Here is a 25995-nt window from a genome sequence, read left to right on the forward strand (position 1 = left end):
CAACTGATGTGTTCAAAATGTGTTCAAATGATGTGGTAAACTAAATGGAGATATGTTTGTAATTGGACTTTGACCATAGTGTAGTATGTATGTGGGGTGGAGGGTGTCCTCTGAGTAAAAGGCATAACAAGGTGTGAGGAATAGACCAGAAAATCCACTTAGGGCATGAAAACAAAAAAATTGCATGAATTATGCTGAACATATGCAACAAACACAGTTTTTTATTTATATTTTTTATTAAAATATTTCAATGTATTTTGGATTATGATTTTTCTTTTGAGTAAACGTTTTAATAAAGAACATTTTGTAAAGGTAATTAGACTCTCATCTTAGCTCGTGGCTCATAAAGGGAGAAGAAACTGGAGTTGTGTGTGCATGTGTACAGGTGTGTGCGGGTGTTTGTGCAGAGTGAGACAGAGAAGGAAGTGTAAGAGTTTATTTATGATATTTAATACATATATCAGCATAAATAAAATGTAATCTACCCTCTGAACTCAACAGTACTGGTGCTGTGTTTACGTCGCTCAGTAAAACCATCAATACGTCACTAGGCTCTGGAAAAAGAGTGAATTTTGTGAGAAAGTTGTGGCCAAATTTGGTTAATGATTAATAAGTGTTAAACATTCGACATGTTGAAGTCCCGCACATGCATTAACATGTGTTTACATTCCAATATTGACAGCACTAATTTAAACCCGACTGATGCATACCTAGAAACACCTGTTAAAAAAAATATCTATTCTATATATTCAGTTGCTTATTCTCTGACACCTCTCAACTCACCTTTATGGAGTCTTTATGGTATAACTGTATGTATGAGTAAATGGCTTGTGTCCATCTGTATCATAGTCTGCTATAAAGAAAGAAATGATAATTTACTATATCATTAATGTAAGTAAGTAATGTTCTGTAAATTATTAAGCTTCATGGCTCAAGAGTGGGACATGAATGGAGTTTCATGATATATATATATGAGAGCGAAAGCTTGACATTCTGTTGATCTCACAAAAAAATATATCTTAATTATATAACAAGAAAAGCATCATTATATCAGTCAACTAACAGAGTGTGTGGACTCTTTTTTTAAACATTTTCGTTTACGTCACTACAATGCTATTTATATTCTAAATACTGGCATGAGCTGTTCTTATCTACTCATGTAATTCTTCATAAATGTCACTCATTGCTTTCGTCTGTGTTATGAAAGTCATACGTTGGTTGCCATGAGTGATTAGTCAGTGATTATTGATTCAGTGGAAGTTACAGTTTGACTCGTAACTTAACTGTGTCCTATGCTCAGGCAGACAGTGTCTAAGGGTTTGTTTTGGTCCTTATTCAAATGGTAATGTGATTTTGCATTCATTTATTAAATTAGATTTTTGCTCATGGGGTATTGAGTGTCCATGCTGATAGAATGGGGTGCTCTGAAATAACTACAAATGAGCCAAAAGTGCCAGCTGGGGCATGCAAAGTTCCGGCTTCAGGGTTCAGGCCCACAGTGTGTGTCTGAGGGGGACTGGCACTTTTTTTTTCCTGCTCAAGACTATTTTAAAGAGCTGTGTATTGATTATATGAGACCTGAGCATTTCCTGGGCGTTTTACTGTACGCTGACCGGATAATGGGCTCCTATTTTGTCCCTCCTGGGACGTGTCCATTGGAATGTTACTGTACAGCTTAATTAGGGGAAGTTTGTGTTTATTGGCTTTTCAATACAGCAGTTGGTGAACTCATCTGGAAAGCTCTCGTCAGCTTTTATAATTGGCTGTCTAATTAATTTTGTCAGGCTCAGCATTGGCCCGATACTTTCACTACAATTACAGCAGTGTTAGCTAAGGCTGGCGGGGAATATGGCGCTCTGTTGTGATACGAAAGGAAAGGTGTAAGAGGATTTAAAGTGACGCAAACGAAATGGGCTCAGGGTTTCTGTGCTTTTATTTCATTCAGGCGAAGATGAGAGAGCAGAAACCGAGTTGAGTCTCTTCTCCGGAAATGAGGAATATCTGCTTGCTGTCATAGCTCCCTCAGTTCTACTACGGCAATATCCATGAAATCACTGATGCTGGTGACAATGGTGGCTAGCCATGGCCTAAAGATTAAAGAAGCAGGCTTGAGACTGAAGAGGTCCTTTAGTTTTATCCACACTATCAGAAGGAAAACTGAGCGGCAGCGGGAGTGAAAGAATGGTGTTTTATCCTCCCTCAACGTCCACAGCTCAAGTACTCTTGAGCAAGGCACCTAACCCCCAACTGCTCTCTGGGTGCTGTGATAACTGCCCACCTCTGCATCTGTGTGTTTTGTCTATGTATTCATGAAGTTGTGGGGACCAAAATCTGTTTGCACACTCATATTTGTTCTTAACGAGACAAAAAAGCATGTGCCTATAAATCATTACATTTTAAGGTTAAGATGTGTTAATATTAGGGATAAGGTAGTAGTAGTTATGGTTAAGGTCAGGGTAAGTCTCCACTCGCCTCAAGCCATGGAAGCAAGATTGTGTGTGTGTGTGTGTGTGTGTGTTTTTTAAATACAAATTGAAAATTAATCAAAATGTGTAAAAAATGTGTAATCAAAATGTGAGTTTGACCTGAATTAGAACTGAAATGATACACAGCATTACATTCTATGTGCTTACAAATGCACTAAAATAATTGAAAGGCACATATGGAAGCAGCTCCTTACCTGAATTTTTTTATGTTTAATGGATTACAGTACATATGCTATCAGTAAAGAAGACATCAGTAAATGCACCATGTTTTTGGCCTCAGTCATCAGGAGATTACAAGACTGACTTCACTGTTTATGGGAGTGTAGGGTGGCCCTTAATCACCCATATATCACTATTCAAAGCAGGCTTCTGCTAGCTGATATAACAGGATTGACAGTTAGTGTTCTCCTCCAAGTGCGTTGATTTGTGCAGTGCTGTCATATTCACAGCAATAGGACCTCACCCGGGCTTGTTAGCATCTAATTATTAGATTAAAAAAACAGTTGTGTACTCTCCTGTCCAATACAGCAATACATATGTAGGCTGAAATTTAAAGCAACACTAGGTAAGATTTGGTTTTACAATGGCAGAGTATAATTCACTTTTACAGCACTGTCCTGAAATCAAGGGCAAGGGGTGGGGGGCAGTTTCCTATCCCTTTCCGAAAGTTACATAGTGCAGTTTCAACAGTGCTGAGCCCAGATTAGCAACCACAGAGAGACTGTTATCCCTATTACATCTCAGTGAAACGTCACAGTGATTTTGAAGATGTAATTTTAAGATAGAAGCGTTACCTTGTGTTGCTTTATTGAGCAGGATTTTGGAAATGGACACGCAGACAGATCTATTTTCTCATTTCAGGGAGGTGTGAGGGGTCTGACGAGTCTGCTTGAGTTCAACGACAACGGCACCAACCCCAACATCTTCTTTGAGATTCTGGGGACGAACTACGGAGAGGATCGTGGCCGTGGGGTCAGCAGGGTAAGGGTCTTCCAAAACTCATTTCTGTCTCTGTCAACATTCAGTAACTTCACACGCTCATATTGCTTCCCTCCTGGAGCTTTTTCAGCACTCTTTCCTGGAGGTGGCTGTGATCTTGTCATTAGTGTAGAGCAAAGGTTTTAATGGATAATCATAACAGTGTAATTATATCTGCCTCCCTCCGAGGGACACGTCACACTGGTGCAGGTTGTTTATATCATTTTTTATTTTTTTCCCTCCTCGGTTGTGGATTTGTCATGTAGAGGAGTCAAGTGGCAGTTAACGAAAAGTAGTAGTAGCCTTGTCCCTTGGTGATCCGTGAGATAATTAATCTGTTCTGTCCGTTGCGTTCTGTTAATTGCTTCCGGCATATTTCTGTGTATTTGCTCGTCGTATATCGGCTCTCATCTGTCTGTGTCTTCCCCGTGGAATGTGAATCAATTTTTCACAATGGAGCAGCTCCTGTAGCAGTATATTGTGTAGGAAAGTTGTCTCAGTATTAGTTCTTGGAGTTTGTCCAAAACAAAGCCCACATCGGGCCTCATTAAAAGACTGTGATTTAGACCATGTTCCCAGCCTGCTTTGATTGATGAGACAATGGCCAGTAACCTGATAGGACTACAAAGCATATAGTGCACGTCACTGTCAAAAGTTTCCCAGAAGGCCAAACAGAGAGCGTTCACTGGGCTAAATTTAGCAGCACTGGATAAGACCAGTGAGACACGGCTGTTAGCCTCTAGCAATTGATTGGATTATGAGCAAAATGACACAGGAAAGCATGTCACTGCTCACACACCCTTAAAAGATGCAGTTACCATCAGTGATAAAAAAAAAAGCACAGCAGACTTGTTAATTCACTCGTAGCTATTCTTATACAAGTAGCAGAGATACAGTGTAGTGTAACAGTCAGAAATAATTCTTTGCTGACTTTATTTACAGTGAAATTGGTCATAATTGGTTATTCAATAGCCCACTCGCATGAATCTGAAAGGATGTGTATCATTACACTGGAGAGGTAATAAACAAAAAAGAAGAAAAAACATAGAGCATGAGATTTCATTTGAACTGTTCATTGAATAAATGAAGGGCAGCCTTTGACTTCTGCAAGGACTTTGGATTTGTGTGTAAATGGCTTCCTATTCTGTATATTACTCACTATACAGTGCACTATTGTAGGGAACTGAATTCAAGGTGAACAACGTCAGACACTACCACATGCTGGTTTTTAACCAAATATTGCACTGGATAATGCGCATCTGCTATCTGCTAGTGTACATGGGTTGTACACTTCATTTTGCAGTGCATTGTGGGATTGCTTGAGTGGCAAAATGGCAGAACTCCAAAATAGTGAACAAGGCACAGTTTCAGAGGCAGTGTTGGTTTGTGGGAAAAATGTGTATTTATACATCTTTTGGCAATTTTTTATAAACTTAATAATAAAAAATAAAGCCTCAGTAAATTTAAATGCAATTCATCACTTTACTTTGCATAACTACAATTACACATTACGGTTACATAATTACATGCAAGTAGCTTCTAAGATTTAAAATCCAGTGCTGGAGTTCTGTCCTGTTTCAAACATCAATCTTTGCTTCATTTCTTCCTCTCGGATCCTCAGTGCTTTTAAAGGCCTAGTGATTTATATTTTGCACTGAATAGTGCTGTGATGCCTCTTGCTGTTATGGGTCAAATCACAGGGGAATCACTGCTGCCACCACACCCCGATAGCACAGAGTCAGCATCCCATCTATTACTGGTCCTGTGTTTCTTCTGCTGTGAGGGAGAAATGAATTGGCCGTTTTTTCCCGATGGTTTAGACAAGGTAAAAGTAATGATGAAGGTGAATGAGCTGCTGATGGTCAGGGTTTCTTTCAGAAACCTTCCGTGCATACTGATGCTTCTGTCTGCAGGCTGACTGAAACAGTATGGCTGCAGATTTCCGCTTGTTTTGTTGGTTCATGAAGAAAACGCCAAAATAAATGGTCCAAAAGATCTTGAAATGCAATCATTACACTTAAAATTATGTATTGTTTTTCCCTTTTTTTTAAAAGTTACTAATTTGGAGAAATATTTTTCTTTGGACAGCGATCATATGTTTGTAGCTCAATTGACTAAAAAGCCATATTGCAGCTCTAATAATGTTCTCCATCATTTAAGAGTAGTTTATTAACTGACAACTGCTTCTTCTTGCTCCACTGACTGGTCCCTAGTGATCGGAGACTCTACCGGGAAAGTATCGCTGCCGCATATCATGTAGATAGACTGGTCCCGAACCATTAAGACATTTATAGACCAGTAATAGCATTTTGAAATCAATTCTATAATATCCTGGATGCCAGTGTGATGATTTACAGAGGTGACTAATGTGTTCCCTTTCTCTCCTCCTGAGAACATTGGTGGCTGCACTCTCAATCAGCTGAAACAGGGCTGAGGGTTTGATTGTCATTTTAGGAAGTCCAGTTAGGAGACATTTACAATAATCAGTCCCGCTGGAAATACAGACATGGATGAGCTTCTGAAGGTCTTCTGGTTACTGGTTTGACATGAGGGCTATGACTGAATGTCAGTGAGTGTTCAGGAACATTCTAGAAGTTTCCCAAATAAAACTAAGGGTGGTATAAGAGACACATTAATAGCTTATATACTGTATGTGCTGATGTCATGCCACTGAACAGTTTAGTGGTATTAGTGGAAACGTGGTCATTAGCTGGAAGTGCACATGGTTAGACCTCTGCACCAATCGTGAGTCGTGTTTTTTTTTTTTTTTTTTAGCTATTTATTGCCATAGATCAAATATATAGAGAGTTCTATTACATATAATTCTTAATACATTCTCATATCAGACATTTTGTTAAGGAGGATGATAATACTCATACATCAGTGTCACATATGGACCTTGTCAACTGATAAAATAAATAAAAGGCAAGCAAATTAGGAGATTACACCACAGCTCTTTTCACATCTACTGATGGGAACTGTAGTATACAGTACTACAGTATGTGTTTAATAACTGGGTATGCTATTATATTTGATTACAGTCATTATGCATTGTCAGTGACAGTGTCAGAGTGTTGCAGCATCAGGGTTTCAGTGGATAATTCAGTCAACCTTTTTTTTTTTTTAAATCAACATTTATGAGAATATTTTTCTAACCTGATGTTCTTCAGTGGAACTGCTATCAAATCATGTGCCCAATGACTCTTGTTGCCAAAGACCTGGGAGTTTTCTTTGAGATGTTGGAGCCAGCAACTGCCATTTTTGAACTGTTGGTAATGCAGTGGCACTGGGCACTGCTCAAGATGGAGGAAAACGCAGACTGCCCAGATCTGCCACATCAGCCAACCTCCGCTGTATTTCTGTGACTGGGAACACTGAAGAAAGAGGGCAATTAGGTTCTTTTAGATTTCCCTCCTGGATGGTTGAAGAATCACTGTGGAATGACTTGAACAATTACATTTTAAGTCTGTCTTCTAATTAAAAAAAAAAAAAAAAAAAACAGACCTTGCTTTTTCACCTGCTTTGTTCTCTAAACTCTCCTGAGAATTTTTAACAGCATCCCTTGGACTAAAATATCAGCCACAGGTCACTGCAGTGACCACAGAGGCATTAAAACTGTGGTGTTCTATAAAGAACAGCTTTGTTTAAGAGGATTTGCGTCATCACATTTTAAAACTACATTATTGTTTCCTAATGTTTTAGAGACAGTTCAGCTCTAAAGCCTGTCCTCATTTCTAAATCAGAGCATATAGCTCTGAGTACACTCATCTCACAAGGACACCACACACTCAGGACATCATAGAAGAAGCTGACAGGACGAGATAAGAGATCAGACAGGTCTGATAGGTAGTGGTCAACAGAAGGGTCAATAAGTGGCCTTTGGGGTGTGGGCTGTCTCTCTCTATCTCTCTGTGTCTCTCGTCCTCCCATAGGCCGAGCTGGCTGGTTCTCCGGCAAGCTCACAGCCTCCCCATCCACCAAAGCCTGGGCTACCACTGCACTCAAATTAAATTGTCAGATCTCATTAGAGATAATGGTCTCCAACAAAAACAGAAGCACGCCTCACTTCCAAAAGATGAAATGAATCTTTTAAGTACAAAGTAATTACATTAAGCAAGATTTCTTAATCAGGGGACATAATTGCTTTTGAAGGAATCAAATACTTGTTACGCCGCTCCCCATTTGCTGCCACTGCATTGGGAGTGGCACAGAACAACATTTGGGCATAGAGGGAGATGGGACATGATGGGAGCATTTTCACTTTGTCAGATTAGTGTGGTTTAGAAGACGCTGAGGATCAGAGGCCTTCTTTTGTTGATCTGAGTGATTTGATGACATGCTTTGTGTGACAGATACAAACCCCTGTTAGTCATCTCTGTGATGTAATTATTTGTATAACATTCATCACAGTCTCAGCTCCGAGAGTTTGCCCTTGCTGATCCAGAAGCATGTCCCATACATTTATCATGAGTAGACTGGGCTATGCAAATGAATAATGAATCAGAGGTGAAGTAATTAAGCCATTAATGGATATGTTCATGTCCTGTTTTTTGCACCAGTGGTACACCTTGAGCCAATCTGATATCATGGCTGAAACGTGCCTATGCTACTAAAAGACCACACCAGCTAAAACGTACATTTACTACGTTAAACTTGATATGCTCCCCCTAGCCTCTAAGGCCGCTTGGAAAACGGCATGCTGAACCAAAGCATACAAGTAGAAGATTATTTAACTTTTTTTAGTGGAAAAATGTGTTTAGAAAATTTATGCAATCAACTGATAAGCCACGTGTATATAAACACAAATAAATGCAGTATACAAAAGCACACACACACATACACATAAACATACATATATATAAAAATCTAGAGGGAGGTCTTGGTGTCAAGCAAAATAAAATATCCTACACAGACATAAATATATATATTCACTCGGCAGGTTGCAGCTGCTCTTACTCGCGTGCGAAACTAAACTACAATCCGGCATTGTGGGAAATGTAGTTTAGTTTCACGCGCGAGTAAGTGCAGCTGCAACCTGCCGAGTGAATACATATATATATATATATATATATATTCATTCATTATCAGTAACCGCTTATCCAATTCAGGGTCGTGGTGGGTCCAGAGCCTACCTGGAATCATTGGGCGCAACTCCTCACAGACAGTCACCCGGAGCGGGAATCAAACCCACAACCTCCAGGTCCCTGGAGCTGTGTGACTGCGACACTACCTGCTGCGCCATCGTGCCACCCTACACATTTTTCCACTAAAAAAAGTTAAATAATCTTCTACTTGTATGCTTTGGTTCAGCATGCCTTTTTCCAAGTGGCCTTAGAGGCTAGGGGGAGCATATCAAGTTTAATGTAGTAAATGTACGTTTTAGCTGGTGTGGTCTTTTAGTAGCATAGGCACGTTTCAGCCATGATATCAGACTGGCTTGAGCTTAAAAGTGTATGTGATACTCAGAATTGTTGAAGAAAAACATATCTAGTGTTACCTTAGATAGCCACGTTTCACCTTTAAACAGTATCTGCCTTTTTATCTGCTCTTCTGCTTTAACCCCATTAAACAAAGTGTCTCAGTGGTCATCTATACAGTGAAATGTGTCCTAGCCAGGACACCTTAGTGGGGCCCTTATGCGCTGGGCATGGGTTGAAGGTGGATTGTATGTGGCCTATTAGTGGGATCGCATTGAACTGATCCTTAGGGTTTGATTCCTAGCTTGGGTAAAGCACGGATCAGTAAGATCTCATAAACTGGGTTCGATTCCCAGCTCAGGGAAAGCAGAGATCAGTAAGAAGTGATGTGAGTTGAGTATCTGTTTATATCACTCTGTAACTGAACATTGAGAGACATTAGAAACAGATGTATGGGTATTTAAAATAATAGCACATAATTTCAGCAGAACTACTGCACTGGTTTTGGAGTAATTACTCACATATTACAATACAGGAAAAGGGTACATAATTAGTCAATACATAATTAGTAATAGGTAGGAAACGGTTTAATTTTTGTGTAAATATATATCATACAATAAACACATAAGAACAGAACAGCTTTTATTTTTGGGGTAAACACAAATGGTTACTTTATTATTACCCACTGATTACCAATACATAAACTGCTACTACATGGGGTTATGAAACAAACAGCCATTTTGAGCAAGGAAACAAATGTTTAACAGTATTTTTTCACCCCTCAGTCACTTTTCATTCCCTTTTCATGCACAATTCACACAGTGGATCCAGCAGCACTTTGCTTCATTTAAAACTCTAATTCCACATCCTGACCCACAGTGCTCCCACAATTCTATCAAATTTACAAAATAATGAATGTCATTTCAGACATAGTTTTAAAACATCTGTCTTTTAAAACTTGCTTTCAGCTTTAAGATGTTTTTTTTTTTATTATTATTAGTGGAACGTTAATTTCTACAGAGGTCATCTCAATTTGAATGGCTTAACACCTGGTTTCTTTTGCTCAGCTATTATTCTTCTTCTCGGCTATTACCGTCTTTCATGTTCTTAGTGGGACCTTTTAAGATTGCTTTTGTTCTTAAGCAGCCCTCGTGTGGAGACTGGGGCAGGGGAGTAATTGACACCAAGGTGACCCCTGAGCAGGCGGCACCACTTAAAACCAGCCCCAGTGGTCAGTGCCACCATGCAAATGGCCACTTTCCCATCCTCCTTTCTTCTGAGTCACACTCTTTCAATTTATGATACATCCACCAGTCATAGGCTCATATTTTCCATACACGCGCTCAAACACAGGGACGCACATGCACCACACATATCTTCTTATTGATAGTAATGGTCCGAGGCAATCTGTCATAATTACTATTACCTCCGTGCACGAATTGGTTTTCTGCTTCATTAATTCCTAAGGCTACAAGCGGCTCACCAGCCCATACATCAACACATCTGAAAAGCCTCACTGTGCCTTACAAGCCTTTGCCGTGTAATTGCTTGATTAGCCATAGAGGCTAATCATTCCTGCCGGGAAGATACGCATTCCTGTGTTTTCCGGCTTTATTGAAATTATATTTGTGAGCATGTGGTGCAGTCATTACATGGGATAACCTGGAAATAATTGTGCACAAATAGAGATAGCAGTGTGAGGGGGAAATGTGGTTTATCAATAATGGGGCTAAAACGGTGATAAACTCATCAGTTCCATTTTGCAGAGACTTACTTACATATAAGCAACACACAAGGTGTATTATATTAGTAAAATGTGTAAAAATAATGTGTATAAAAGAGTACGTGTTATACCCCCTTTCCACAAGTTAACACAGTCCTGTGGGCTCTTAATGAAGCCTATGTCCCCTTTAATGAAATACTGCTGTAGTTCTCCCTATTCCCTTGGTTTGCTGCATCTGTGACATGCTGTTTGCCACCAGTAGTAAAGTGGATGTAATTTGTATATGTAACCCTCTAGGGTCGAAGAACGTGACGGCGTTTCAACGACCATTTGCGGTGTTTCTATTAATATCTTAGCGATAGGACAGTGCAGAAATACAGTTCAAACACTCAGTGAATGTGCAGAAACTGCTCTTTTGTTTACTGTACATCCTTAGTTACGAGCCTATGTAAAAGCTTGAGACACGCCTCCTCTGTCTGTGTCTAACTGGTGGATTCGCTTGTTTTTAAAACCGTTTTAATCACCAAAACAATTCATCCAAATGAGAAAAGGGATGTTTTCATAAGAAATATAAATATTTTCTAAAAGTTTTTCAGGGTTAGAGACAAATTATCTCTTCATAAAATGTTCTAGGTCACATGGGCCTCTCTTAACAAGAGAGCTGATATTGGTCTGAACATTTTGATATAAAAGATTTGGGAAATATATTATAATACTTTAGAGAAATTATAATACTTTAGAAATATATTATAGTACTTTAAAGACAAATTTCAGAAAATTTAGAAAATGTCCTAAGACCCTAAAGGGTTAAGGAAAACAATCTTTATATCCAATGTTTTTAATGACCATTTAAACTTAGTTTGATCTGACCAGGTAAACTAGACGAGAGACATCCCATTAGTGTCGATATACAGTATAACAACACACAGAGTTCTAACTCCATGTGTCACTCTGCTTTACAGGAGTGTCCTATTAACCATTAACTAAGCAATATCACACAAGAAAGAGTTTTAAAGGAGAGCACTACAGCATTAGAGCTACTCTGGGCTTTGGCTGAGGTGTAAACAATTGCACAGAGAAATGTACATGATACAGTGCAGTCTGTGGTAACATAGACCTACACAAAGTACCAAACTGATAAAATGATTGAGGAAAATGATTATGGTGTGCTTGGCAACAGTCCAGTGCAAGTCCAGTTGAAAAACCATCTGTGTGAGCAGAACTAAAGAAACAATAATATAAACAAATCAGAATTGTTGTTGTTTATTACTTTTTGTATTAGTAATATTATATAAGAAGTGCTGTTATGAAAATCAGCACAGTTGTGACTTCTTTCAACCGTCAGCCTGTGATCTCGTGCCAACGACCAAATTACAGCTGTGCTGTTGTTCAGTATAACAGCATTCCCACTTATGTAATGTTTAAATCTTAACTCATAAGAGCACAGAATCAGTTGACAATTAAGCTGAATTATGAGAATAAAACAGATCAAAAAACAACATTTTTTTTTACATTTCTTACCATATTCAGTCACTATTTTAGGTTAAAACACCAATATAACATAAAAATGACATTATTTTGTAATTTGTGTTTCAACATTGTCTACTTAAAATGGGATCAGAATGCATCTTATTTAACATAGAACAAGTTACCAGAACATTTGAACGGTCATACAGCAAATTTACAAACTGTCATGCGATTGCTTTCCAGACCTTATAAAATGTTTGTGACATATTTGTCACCATGGGCTCACATTGGCTATATATCCCACTTTGTACTTGTATGTTATGTATATGTTACTTGTATGTTATGTATAAATTGTATGTGGTTTTATATCTCAAATTTATGTTTTATGTCCTGTTTGTCACTTCAGTTGTAACAGTTTTTGGTTCGGAAAAGAAGGGTGTATGTAAATTACCTCTGTTCTGATGTACTGCCCTGTCCTGTGCTTAATTAAGTACAGTCTAATTATGTAAACTATGTAACTTCAGTGTGAACGTGTGGAACTAATATAGCAAATATGTCCTTCAATGAAACAAGGATATCAAAAAAGGCTGTTTCTGCAGCACGTTTGGTCCATGGACTACGGATTGGTGGATGATTTGGAGTGGTGGATGGTGAAGTTTAACAGTGATTACATACAACACACTCACATTTCTAAGTGATGATGACTGTGACATGGAGCACCTTTTAGAGTTCAGTGGTCAAGTGCTTCGCATAGTCCATTCCTATGAATGTGTCACTAGGTTTTCTTTTCCTCAAATAAGTGCAGGGGAGTGCATGAAAATGATTGTGGGGTACTTAACCATACTGAACAGACGTGCAAGACAGAGATGATGTTGAAAGTCTCTGGAGAATTCCTTCAGAAAGCCCCTAGCTCAAGTGTGAGTTTGAGCAGCTTTCTTGGCACAGTCTTTGAGCCGTTTTGTTCAGCAGGATTTATTTTAAATGTCATTTTAGCAGGAGGACAGTTCTTTGAATAAAGGACCGAATGCTAATGAATGGTGCGCTGACTGAGTGAAGATTGTAGGAACGTGTGTGTTAAATATGTGAAAACTGTACAGTGGAAAGGATATCCCCTTGGGTACGGCTTCCTATTTCCCCCAATTTTCCATTCCATTAGGTAGATTCAGATGTTCTTTTAGAAGAGCTGTCTCTGCCTGCAGGGAGCTAGCGAGGAGAGACGAAGGGAAGGAGGGAGGGAGGGAGAGAAAGAGAGAGAGAGAGAGAGAGAGAGAGAGAGAGAGAGAGAGAGAGAGAGAGAGAGAGAGAGAGAAGGAGAGAGAGACTCATTGATTTGTCCTGCTTCAGAGCTCTTCTCTCTTTGCACGTCTCGCTTGGACTACTCCCAGTAGATTGGCGACGTGTTAAATGTCCTGGGCTTCTCATTCCCGGCTGCAGCCTCTCCGCAATTTTCCTTGGGTCAGCCAGGCATTCTCTTCTGGACTTGTGACCCAGATGTTATTATAATATTGTTAAGGGTTGGACGTGATTGAATAGATATTAGGGACATGGCGAGGATGGAATGCATGACTTACAGCTATTACCTATTTCCGATTTCTCTACATTTTTCAGCATTTTTAAAAACATTTAAATGAGTTTAGAATCTGCTTAAGTTTAAGCTCTGTTTAGGATTAAGACAACAGGATCCAAGAGCTCCGGAATACAGAATATACTCAGTCAACACTTTAGAGACACCTAACAAAGGTGCACGATGACTGATACACTCAGTCACCTTTTAACTCATCAAGAATGGTTTTATTGTGATTCCAGGCACATAAAATGACACAGAGAGGAAAAACCATCTTCCACAAAAAGACTTTGCTTTGATTAGTACAGTGTCAGGAAAAATCAACTGTTTTTTCTTAAGCTTACCTAACATTCTCTTCTCAAGCAGGAGAGGTGACTATTTATAAGCTTTCATTATAGAACTGTGTAAAATACAATAATAAAAAAAAAGTCCTAGGGCATATAAAATCAACCCATCTTAAAAATCCCTTAATATAGAATATGGAATAATTATGTCCCCTAACTAAAAGTACTGAATATGTAGCATTGAGGGTGCCACCACTGTGACAGTAAAAGTTTCCACCACAGCGACAGTTTTTCTGGCATTTTACACAATACAAAGGTGAAAGGTACAGTGCAAAACATAGCTTATATTATTATTAAATTATTTACAAATAATACTCACTAAGTTTATATCATTCTTTTTATGCGTTTTTTATTTTTATTATTTTTTATGATCAAAACATTAGCATATCTGGGTTCAACTGGTTATGTTGGCTGAGAAATAACTGTAGATTTAAAATTAAATAACCTTATTAAATTAACTAATTTAGTTACTCAAAATGTAATAAACAAATATGAGTTGATTTATATTAAATGTACCATACACATTAGTAAAAGTGGTATCGGTCTGGCACTACTCTCGACCTCAGGAGGTAAACTGGACCAGCATGTGGAACAGATAGTGAGGTGACAACAGGGAAAGGACAGCAAATTTATAGCCTTCATGCTTTCTTTGTCTCACTCACTGCCTTGCCTCGCCCAGTCACTGTTTTTGCTTGTACAATGATCCATGACTTTTCTCCAAGGCCCTCGGAACGTGCTGCCACTCTCCTTTCTTCCATTTTGACTCGAACCTTGGTTAGAGGCGTCTACAATTTTGCCCCTTTGGGGGCGGCTTAAAGCGCATTCCAGATGATAAGTAAAAATAGGAATTGACGGCTCGAAGACACATGCTCTGGGAGATAACTGTGGATTTGAGGTTTGTGTAGGACAAGAAACTCTGTTGCTGTGAGAAGAGCTTATATATATTTGTGTGTGTTTGAGTACGTATACAGGGAATTGAAAACATTTATTTACACATTTTTAATAGAACACAATACACTAATTAGATGTCAAGACTGGCTTATTTCAACTTTCATTCTCATCAGGAGACTTGATTTTAAAAGCTTGTTTTTTAGACACAAAATGAAAGTCTAGGATTTTGTTAGATCACAGTCTTAATGTTGAGCATTGAAATTACATTATTATAAGAGAGGAGTGTGTTAAAAAAAGTGTTTTAACTTGGCATGCGATGTGCTTGAAATGTGAAGAAAAATGTGAATAATGGAGTAGTGCTTATATGTGAATTTATTCCCAAATTTTAAAAATAAATACAAACAAGTGCATTTCAGCAGCAGACAAGTGCTATGTGTCAAAAACAATCCAGGTGGCTCCTCGTAAAAATGAGAGGAAGCCAAGGGTGTTTAAAGCTGTCAGTGTCAGCCTACTCACTCTACATACATCAATCAAAATGCCTTTACTGAAGATATAAACCCATCCTTGGATGAGTATTATAACTGTTCTGGAACATTAAAAAACATCAAATCTAGGCCAACATCAACAGTCTGGATAAGAACCAAGTCTCCCATCTTTGTTCCTGAACAAATACTGGTTTTAATATACGCATGTATGTATCACATCTACTCAATTATGGTTCCAAGGAAGACAGAATGTGCCTGAGCCAGCTGCTGTAACACATGTTGCCTTTTAATGAACTCTGTCAGAATATACACACAAGGTCATTACATAGCTGATCACTGCTAAGTGGACAATAGGGACTCCACAAAATCAAAGCAATATGAGGTACTCAGATTGAGTTCACTAAGTTTAGTAAATACAAAAGAACAAGGGTTTGTAGACACTTGCTCACCCAAAATGTCTTCTGAAAGGAAAGGTATTAACAGACAGTTTGCCCCTTTGGAAAAAGCTGTTCTTGCAGAAAATAAAACCAAAAAAATTATACAGCTTAATTAAACATAACATATAAACACACACACACACACACAATCATATATATATATATATATATATATATATATATATATATATATATATATATATATATATATATATATATATATATATATGATTTACATGTGCAATTAAATAATGTGTGCATGGTTTCACACATAATATAAGTGGTTAAAGACAGAGATGCCGGGGCAATTATGAAATACAGATGTACCCAGTGGGAGGTGTTAAATAACTTCCATATTGCATTTGATGGCCATTTGTTGTCCTTTTCTGAAAGCCATGTAAAGTCATTTTGATTCAAAGCCCTCTTTCAGTTGGAAACTAAGCTTTGTGTGAATTTGTCAATTTCAGCTTATTTTATTTACATATGTTAATGACACAGACCTATTCTGAATTAGAGATGTTGGATGAATGTAATAACCATATATAACCGTTTAATCATTAAACACTGAAATATAACCATTAAACACAATAAAAACAATATAACCTTTAAACACTGAAAACAAATTAAAATCTAGGCCAACTCATCAGTCTAGTTTCTTCAGCTTTGCTCATTTTTATTCATGTATGAACTTTTTTAATAGCCTTGTTCAACCTTTAAACAGAGGCATTCCAGGATAAAAAACAAAGCCATAAAAGCAGTCAGAGATAACAGAGTGATTTCTTATCTAATGGCTAAAACAAATTGGAGTGTTTTGGCAAGTTTAGTTCCACAAACCTTTTTTTTCTTTTTACTTTCCAGCTTGCAATCCTCAAGCTAAAGAAGTAGAAACTAGTTACTGAAAAGCTGTTTTTTTCCAGCTTGCAATCCTCAGACAAATGAAATAACTAGATGCATATTTTGCAGTATGAAAATATGTTTGTGATGCATTATAATGTTCTGTTTGGCTACATCGCCCACCTTTAATGACCATCCTCTTCAGCTTGGAACTAAGCTTCTTGTAAATCAACCCAAGTTTACCTACTCAATTTACATACAGCACATCAATGACAGATGTCTGTTCTGAATTAGAGATGAAGAGCAACTCTTGGATGAATATAATAACCATTTTGGATCATGGAAAACATTGCATGCGCTGCCAACATCAAGAGCTGGGACTGGAACCAGGGCTTTCATCTTTCTGAGCAAATTGGCGTATAATTGTATGCATGCACGTATATTTCATATCGTGTCCTCCAGAAGGAATGACACCAAACTGCAGACTGCTGGCCAGCCGGGTGCACTAACACAGGTGGCTTTTTCCCTACAGCATCAGCACTTTGGTGTTCACGACACTCAGCGATAAACATCTTGGGCTTTGCTCCAGGTCAAACGTCCCCTGAAGCGTTTGGGTCCTCAAAGCAGCAGCCCGTGCCAGCGTCTGGCCTCGCCTGGAGCGGGAAAAAATGGCCTGACGCTGAGAAATATCTGAGCCCTGGGCCCAGAGGAGGCAGCTGCTTTATTTGGAGGCAGTTTCCCTGTTCTATTATTCATTTATGATGTTGTTCCATGAAGGAGTGTGAGAGCAAGTGAGAATAGCGAGGTTAAACAGCGCCCCATGTCTGAAGAGAGACCACACACACACACATACATACACACACACACACACACACACACATGCAAGGCAAGTCTCACGCTTATTGATGTGTTCCTAACGAATACGCCTCGCTTCCACACTGCACTTTGGGTTGTTTCCTCCAATTTACTCTGAGTGCAGAACGGAGTGCTCCTGGCCAGCTCTCTGCCCTGGCATTTCAAGCACATCTCACAGATTTCCCCTTCCTTTTATCTGTATACTTGCTATTACTGTAATGATTTATAGAACCGTGTCTCGATTTCCCTGATTTTCCCGAATCAATTGATATTTTGAAGCCTTGTTTCTAACCCTCTGCTTATTACTAAAAGCGTGCTCTGGTTACATGTGATATTTGTGCTGTACGTTTTCTCTGTGATTATTTAAACATGCTCTTTCTGTAAAGACACAAGGATAATGCCCTTCACGTTACTGGGATGGACTTCCACATATCATTGTTGTGGTTTCCTTCCACTAACTCCATACTCCCAGTGGTTTTAAATGTTCAATTTAACAGGAACCCTGGCTTGTAACATATGAAAGCCTTAAAATGATGGAAATATTCTAAATTAATAAGACACATTAAAAAAATTCATTTGAAAAAGTTCATTTGATAAATGACGCATTGTCAAATGGCTGCACAGAGCTGTGATTATTATCTAAAAGAAAATCGTTCCACACTGTGGTGCTGATGTGTGTCATTTCCCATTGAAGGGCACAGGAAAGACTAATGTTAGTCTTCACAGCTCACCCACAGATAAAAACAGTAGAAAAATTGGGAAGGCATGGGTGGGATGAAAATCACACAAAGCAATGTGAACATACACTGGATTATCTCAACGACAAGAGCAACATATACGTATATAGCGGTACCAAACCTTAAAAAATATGTTTTTATTTAGAGTAATTCCATCAGATTGAGGCTCATTACCAGCCTGGGTTCCTTTTAAACCATTTTTAAATTGACAAGGACAAAGTGTCATTGATGTGAAATTTCCCAGAGCATTGTGCCCAATGATTCCGGTTGAGCTTCAGACTCACCGTGACCCCGCACTGATCAGGAAAAAAGTGGTTGCAAGGAATAGATGAATGAATGAATGCCTGAATTATGTAATTAAATAATATGTGGAGCAGTTCCTAAATATGAGTGAGTATATAAGAAACTATGCATACATACATGACTGAATATGCCTGTGAATGAGTGATTGTGTATGTATGTATCAATGTGAGTGAGTATCTAGTGAGTGTTAATTACATTCCATTAGAAATGGCTTCTTGGCAGCTACACAGCTACCTTTCAAACCCATAGCTTTAAGTTGTCTCACATTAGAAAGACAACAATAAAAAGAAACACTTGTGCATTTATAAATAGCTGTAGAGTAAGGCAAGACAGAAAGAGGATCTCATGTGGCTACTAAGGTTTTCCAGGTGGTTGCTATGGAGGTTGCTATGGTATTTCAGGAAGTTAAATATGGAGTTGCCAAATGGGTGCTGCAGTCTTGTTAAGCGGTTTCAGGCTGATTGTGCTAGTATTTCATGTGGTTGCTAAGGTGTCACACATGGTAGCTGCTGTGTTGTTAGGCGGTTACACCTCAGAGGGCCAAGGTGGTAACTCATTTGGTGTTGTTATCTCAGTGTGGGGCCAGTTATATGGCCAAATTTTGGCAAAATTATCTGAAGAAAGAATGAAAGGAGTGTATGACCCTGATAGCACAGCGACAAACATGGATTTAAGGTGGAAATGCTAATTTCCCATGGCTTGTTTTGACTGAGAATGTGAATATTGTACTATTCTAGCATATGATAAATGAAATTCAGCACTGACAGACTTTAGAAATGCAAATTTTAAGTTAGGGGGTTTCAGACAGGCGGCTGTGGTGGAGGTCCAGAGGTGTGTGTGTGTGTGTGTGTTAGCATGCTTGTGTGTGTGTTCCAGGTGCTGTGCTCGATGTGTTCCCTCTCCAGCCCCCATCAGAATTACAGCGTGTAAAGCTGGGGATTACAGCGGGCAGCAGCCCCCCAGCACTCCAGCATCCTTCCCCAGCCCCCCAGCCCTGCTCCACTTATTCACCATCCCTTCTTCATACAGCAAGAGGATTAACATAACCTCACCTCTCCACACACTCCACACTCCAGCACCTCTAACTCACTCTCTCGCTCTCTCTCTAACCTCGCTCTCTCTCTCTTGTCTCTCTTTTTCTCTCTGTCTCACATTCCTTCACTCTGTTTCTGAGTGTCAATCTCTTAGAGTGTGTTCAGTCCTGGTTTGTTTCGTGTTCACACTGACACTTTTACAACTGAACCAGTGTAAGAAAAAAAAGTGCCATATAACACACATATGACTTTTAAATTGGGATCCTCTCATCAGTGTCATCAGCTGGGCTAAATGCCCTCATCATGCTGGGTTGTTCACCTTGAGGTAGTTTAAAAATATGGAAGCACAGCGAGATGTGGCAAAATGGATACAGGTGTCAAAACAGCGCCATAAATTCCTCCACTGCCTGAACAAAACAGGGACCGCTACAGAGAGAAGGCATTATGAGGTTTGTCTTTGGCTCTATGTTTGTTTTTAGCACTCTCTGTTCCTCGCAGTGCGGTTATTCTTACATCCCGGGTCGTCACGTCCTGTGCTTGGTTCATTTGGATTGTATGTTTTCACACAGTGATAAATCAAACACACCAAAATGCGTCACAACCCCATGTGAGAACGTACTCTTTGTGTATTGTTCAGACCTGTATGGGGCGGGAGCAGGAAAGTTCATACAGGAAGGAGCTCCTGTGTTGTGGAGTCGTTCATGTCTCTGTGCAATTTAACAGGTAGCGTAATGAAAAGCACACCTGGCTACGGGAGGCATTTAGCTCAAACTTGAGGAATTCGCCTGATATTTGGGTCGGATTGAAGAGGGATCACATTTGGGACCGGACAGAGACCACCTTCTCTCAAGGGTCTCAGTGTGATTGTTTTGGTCCACATCCGAGTGCAATTACTGTGTTCACACCTGCACAAATGAATCTCACCAAACGTGTAAAAACGCAGAGTCCAATTTAACCGTACTAAAAAGTGCAGGTGTGAAAACGCCCTTAGTTCGTTTTGAAACGAACCACACCGGAGTTTGTTTAGAAACAGACAAAGACCCACATGCTCAGGCTGGTTTGGTGCGCTCCAAAAGGTTAGAAAGGGAGCATTCACATTTAAATGAACCACATTAACCATTGCACCAGGGTTTGTTTTAATGGAACCAAAACTGGACACCCCCCTTACTCTCATTTACTCATTCTCATTCCTCTCTTTCATTCTCTCCAATCTTTCTCCCACTCCTTCTCATTCTCTCTCTCTCTCTCTCTCTCTCTCTCTCTCTCTCTCTCTCTCTCTCTCTCTCTCTCTCGCTCTCTCTCTCTCTCTTTCTCACCGTTTCTAAATCTTTGATCGTTCTCAGCCTCTTTTCCGTGCTCCTGATGAGGCCTTCGGGACCAACACTAACGTGTTTCCGTGTCTGGGCTTCTTCCTTTAAAGGTCAGACAAAGGTGCGAACACGCCAAGCGTTTTTCACCCGGGCGGCGGAAACACATTTAAGGAGGAAGCGTCTGGCTCCGTGCCACGAGAGGTGTCAGGTATCCGAGAGAGCAGTTTTCCTGTTAGAGAAACATCGACGTCTGCTATCGAGTTGTTCGACTGCCCGCCCCGGGGCTTGTATCTGCTGATGGGGCAGGGGGGCCCTCGTTTCCCCACTGCTCTTTACCTTGCTATTACAGGCCCAGTGCTACTGTCCCACCCCGGCTCTTTAATTAAACGTCCTAATACTCCCCGTGTCGTTTAATGCATTATTTATGCAGAGGGAAGCGGAAAGAAAACATAAGACGAGTTGTCTCCGTTTTACAGAACACAAGTGTGTGCAGAAATCGGAGGTTAATTAACGCACGCTTCAGACAGAGGGTCCAAGCTCCTCCCAGACATTATAGACTGTCCTCTGAGGCTTGGACCGGGGGGGTGGTTTCGGTGTCACACAGCTAACACCATAACATTCCACCATGAAAGCGCACTTAAGAAGACTGTGAAATATTCAGCAGCGGGGGCATCATTATCTCCAGCCCGCCATTCTCCCGCCTGCTTTTTCCTTTCCCCCTCTGTTCCCTGTGCCATGCAGCCGTACATGTTTTATGTGGCGAGGACACGCTCTTCTGACTGCATTAAGCCTGTCCCTTGTGCACTCTGCGTTTGGCCTTACAAAATGGATAAAGAGAAAAAGGCACAGGGCAAGACCTCACTGTATTACCCTGTGGCTCTCTCTCGTTCTCCGTATCACATTCTGCGTCTCTCTCTGTTACTCTGAATCACTCTCATTCTCTCTCTCTCTCTCTCTCTCTCTCTCTCTCTCTCTCTCTCTCGCTTCTTTTCTTATGGTCTTCTATCTTTCTCAGTATCTCTGTTTCTTTCAATCTTGTGCCGCTCTCTTTCTCTTTATATTAGCTTTACCCTCTCTATCTGTATCTCTTCTCTCTTCCCTCTCTCTCTCTCTCTCTCTCTCTCTCTCTCTCTCTCTCTCTCTCTCACACACACACACACCACATCATGGTAAAGTCCTCTACATGACCAGCCGGTCTAAAATACTCACACTCTACTCTGACAGGGGATGTGCTTGGTTCTTTTGATGATTGCTCTCAGCTGGTGATGAAGATTTGCTCTGTGTGTCTGAGGCAGATTTGCTGTGGGGGTTGACCAGGTGATGAAGTGGAATGTCTAACTCTCTCTCTCTGGATGGTTTAGAGTGTATGAGGTTGTGGCGAGTCATTGGGCAATATTGCTGGTGATATCTTAATTCTTACTTAATTATTATGATTTTTTTATTTATTTGTTTATTTAGTTGTCTACATTGCCTGAGAGTCTAAATGTAGCAGTGTTTTAATGTGAATTTATACAAACTGCTGTAAGCTGAACTGATGGCATAAATAAAGTACAGTTTAACATCAGCATCTCAAAATCTCCTCTCTCTCTCTCTCTCTCTCTCTCTCTCTCTCTCTCTCTCTCTCTCTCTCACTCTCATTGCTTGTTTCTGTCCCTTTCCTTGTTCCCTTTACTTCTTCTCTCTGTAGCTCTGTAGCTCTCTATCTTGCCCATATTTTCTGTCTTATCTCTCTTTCTCTGTCTTCATCTGCCTTTCACTCTTTATCTGTATCTCTTCTCTCCTTGATCTGTTTTCTTCTTTCATTCTTTGTCATTCTCCCCTCTTTTCCCTCTTGCGACCCCCCCCCCCTTTTTTTTCTTTTGCTAAGCTGTTAGATTGTTTTATTTTTCCCTCTCAGTCCTGACCCCAGTCATTACTGATCTGCTGAGCTGTCCTTTGGATTTTTGTAGATACTGCCTCACTCTTCACTGTAAGAAGTAACTCATATGAAGTAAATAAGACCTGAGTTTGTGATTAATTACTGTTTTAATTATCATTTTGGAATCAACCTATCAATGATGTCTTTCTGGCTGAATGTTATCCAGTCTTCACATTCCTCATTATTCCAGAATGTCATGTAAGTCCAAGTGTTGTATGTGTGTGTGTGTGTGTGTGTGTGTGTGTGTGCATGTCAGACGCAAGGGGTTAAAACCCTGTAAAGTTATTGTTGATTTGAGAAGAAATGTTGGATTAACAGTTGTCCTCAGATAACTGGCCATATACGTAATGCTGGACTGTCAATGACAAATTTTGCAATCATCACAAAATGACTCATACTCGTACTATATGTGGAACTTTGATATATTAATATTTTGACTTTTTTTATTATAACAGCTGCACATTAGCTCTTTGACATTGTAGCTTTTACAAGAACTGATTCATTCCGTGTTAGTTCCTGTCCTCTTTCCACAGGCCCACAGGTGGCCATGCTGCAAGCTGTTTTGAAATTGACTGACGGTCTTTAATTTTTTCTGGTTTAAATCTTCCAATAGAAGAGTCACGGCATGTGCATGTTCAGTTAAATAAATAAATAAATAAATAAATCAGAGTAGACTCAGAGCTTTCTGTGTGCTAGAGCCCTTCCATCTTTGAGAAAATGATGCACTAGGCTTAACCTAGAAAAAAAGTTAACAGAGGAAAGTAGATGAAATGGCAGGCCTGGCAAAAACTCTGGCCATTGTGGAGAGGATCTAACCACTGAAAACTCGCATTGCTGCTGAGCTGTTACCCACGAGGTAGCAGTGGTGTAAATACACTACAGAAAAATAAATAACCTTAACAAAGGATCAGAACTGACTCGGGCGGTGGTGATTCTAGAATTTGTTGTGTATGAGTTGGTAATGGGGCCACCATTTTTCTTCAGGGGCCAAATAAATGCTCAAAAACGTTCAAAGAACTATGATTATAATACTACTACTACTAATAATAATAGTATTTTGCATGTGTTGTAAAGAGCACCTTATTGAGAATCAACAACACTATAGACATAGCTCACTCCATGTAGTATTCTCACCATTGTCAGCAGTGGTGTAACAGGGACAAGCCTCTGTATGGGGTCGTGTGTCAGAAAATCCATCAGTTCTTCCCTTCTATAGTTTGTGGAGGTCTCCTTGATCTTTCATGTCACTGTTGCTTGTCTTCTTCTGTCTAATGGCCCAACATGACCAGCATGGCACACAACACATCAATAAGAATATCCTGCCTCCTGGAGCCCTACAATGCAAACCCTCTCAAACTCTTCCAACTGCTTGAATAGTTTTTGAACTCTTCTCTGAGGCATACTTCACTCGCAAAGGATGCTACCAACACAACAGCACGAGACAGAATGAAAAAAACACAGCAGAATGATGTTTTATATTCTGGTACACAATGCTAAACCTACCCACCAAGTTTCATTCCTGTCGGTTGATTCCTTCTGGGTGAAACTATTTTTTGACGATGAGTAAATGTGTCTTGCCCATTGACTCTTATTGGTGCAACATGGTGTGCTTACCCACTGTGGTCTGTTGCATTAAAATCATTGGGATTACCCACTACACTACACTATTTACCAAAACAAGGATCCCTAAATTTAACCAAGTAAATGCTGCACACTGGTAGTTTTTGAGGCGAAAATGTTCTAGTGTCTTTCAAAAGTACAAAACATTCCAGATGTCTGATTACTATCACTCGGTGACACTGTGGCACAACAGCTCCAGGGTCCTGGGGTTGTGGGTACAAGCCCCACTCTGGATGACTCGGTGAGGGGTTTTGTGTGTTCCCCTCGTGTCTGTGTGGGTTTCCAAAACATGTCAGTAGGTGGATTGGCAAATGTGTACATAGGTGTGAGTGTACTCCAGGGTGTGTTCCCACCTTGCGCCCTCTGATTCTGAGTAGGCTCTAGACACACTGAACTGTGTAAGCAGTTACAGACAATGAGTGAATGAAAACTAATGAATAGTTACTATCGCCACAGCTGTGAAAACTCTGTATGTTGAAACATGAAGATGTTTCCTACACCCTTCCTCTTCCCAAAATTTAAAAAAACATCAGCATAGTTCCCATTCCAGTACCTCCTGTGCTGCTCTTTCAGACTGGATCAGCTCATCTCTGGATGCTCCCTCTGTTGGCTGAAAACACACTTGTCCCCCATGCTATCCTGTCACATGATGATGAGTGAAAAGCTCCAGCTTCAGCACTGCTTTGGATATGAAGTAGAGACACATCTGTACTTTCTCGCTCTGCTCCTTGTCTTGCTCACTCTTGTTCCTCCCTATCTAGCTAGGGGGCATATTGTAGCAGAGTTGAGTGATTCTACTCTCTGTCAGCGTCTCGGCTGAATGACTAGAGCCTTTCGCTATGGCCCTCCCTCAGTCTGATCCACAGACTTTGTTGTGCCACTTCTGCACACATGGGGCAAGAAGCACAGCTCCCAAAAGGATGCACGGGAAAATGACATTTAAGGTAGAGATAAATGAACCCTGCATAATATTTTTATCTAAAAATTGCAGCTTGAAAATAATTGCGATGCCTCACTGACCTGTAATAGGGAGAGTAGAGCTTTTATGTATCTTTTGGAAGAGGGTGGAAAGTAGTAGTACTCGTCATTTTTAGGTTTTGGTCAGAAAATAAAAGATTAAGTTCTTGAGACAACAGCTAACATGGTCATCTGTGCCATCTGCCTTAATATAGCCCATTGAGCTCTCTCATTGGTTAGGACTTCAGGAGCTGAACAGAAGGCCTGATACACCATATAACCAACACAATTAGGAACTGACTGGAAAATCATTCATTGTCATGCCATGTGATGGACTGGTGCCTTGTCCAGGGTGTGCTTTTGCCCAGTGAGTCTAATCCTTAATCCAAACGTAGTGCTTACAGAAGATGAATGACTTAATGGTACATTTAAGCTTGTTGTCTGTGGTAAATGTTTTATCATCTTCACAGAAAACCAAAGCAACTTGTCATTTGACTGGGGTTACAGAAATATTAGCATATGTCTTTATGCACAGCGTCAATGGATTAGCTGCAGCCATTTTTGCTAATAGACACATAGACACACACCTGCCTCCAGCATACATAAACACTCTCAAACACACACATACACGCACA

At 39.9% G+C, this 25995-nt stretch overlaps 1 protein-coding gene across 2 annotated transcripts in view; it reads left to right on the forward strand.

Moving 5' to 3' along the window:
- The window catches only part of grid2 (glutamate receptor, ionotropic, delta 2), a 599368-nt gene that overhangs the window by 412049 nt on the left and 161324 nt on the right, over positions 1-25995 (forward strand). For both annotated transcript variants that reach the window (XM_066644040.1, XM_066644041.1), the window contains exon 8: positions 3348-3467. In XM_066644040.1, coding sequence (XP_066500137.1) covers positions 3348-3467 — 120 coding nt within the window. The remainder of the gene's footprint in view (positions 1-3347; positions 3468-25995) is intronic.

The sequence above is a fragment of the Hoplias malabaricus genome, chromosome 14, assembly GCF_029633855.1.
Source record: "Hoplias malabaricus isolate fHopMal1 chromosome 14, fHopMal1.hap1, whole genome shotgun sequence".
NCBI classification, from domain to species: Eukaryota; Metazoa; Chordata; class Actinopteri; order Characiformes; family Erythrinidae; genus Hoplias; species Hoplias malabaricus.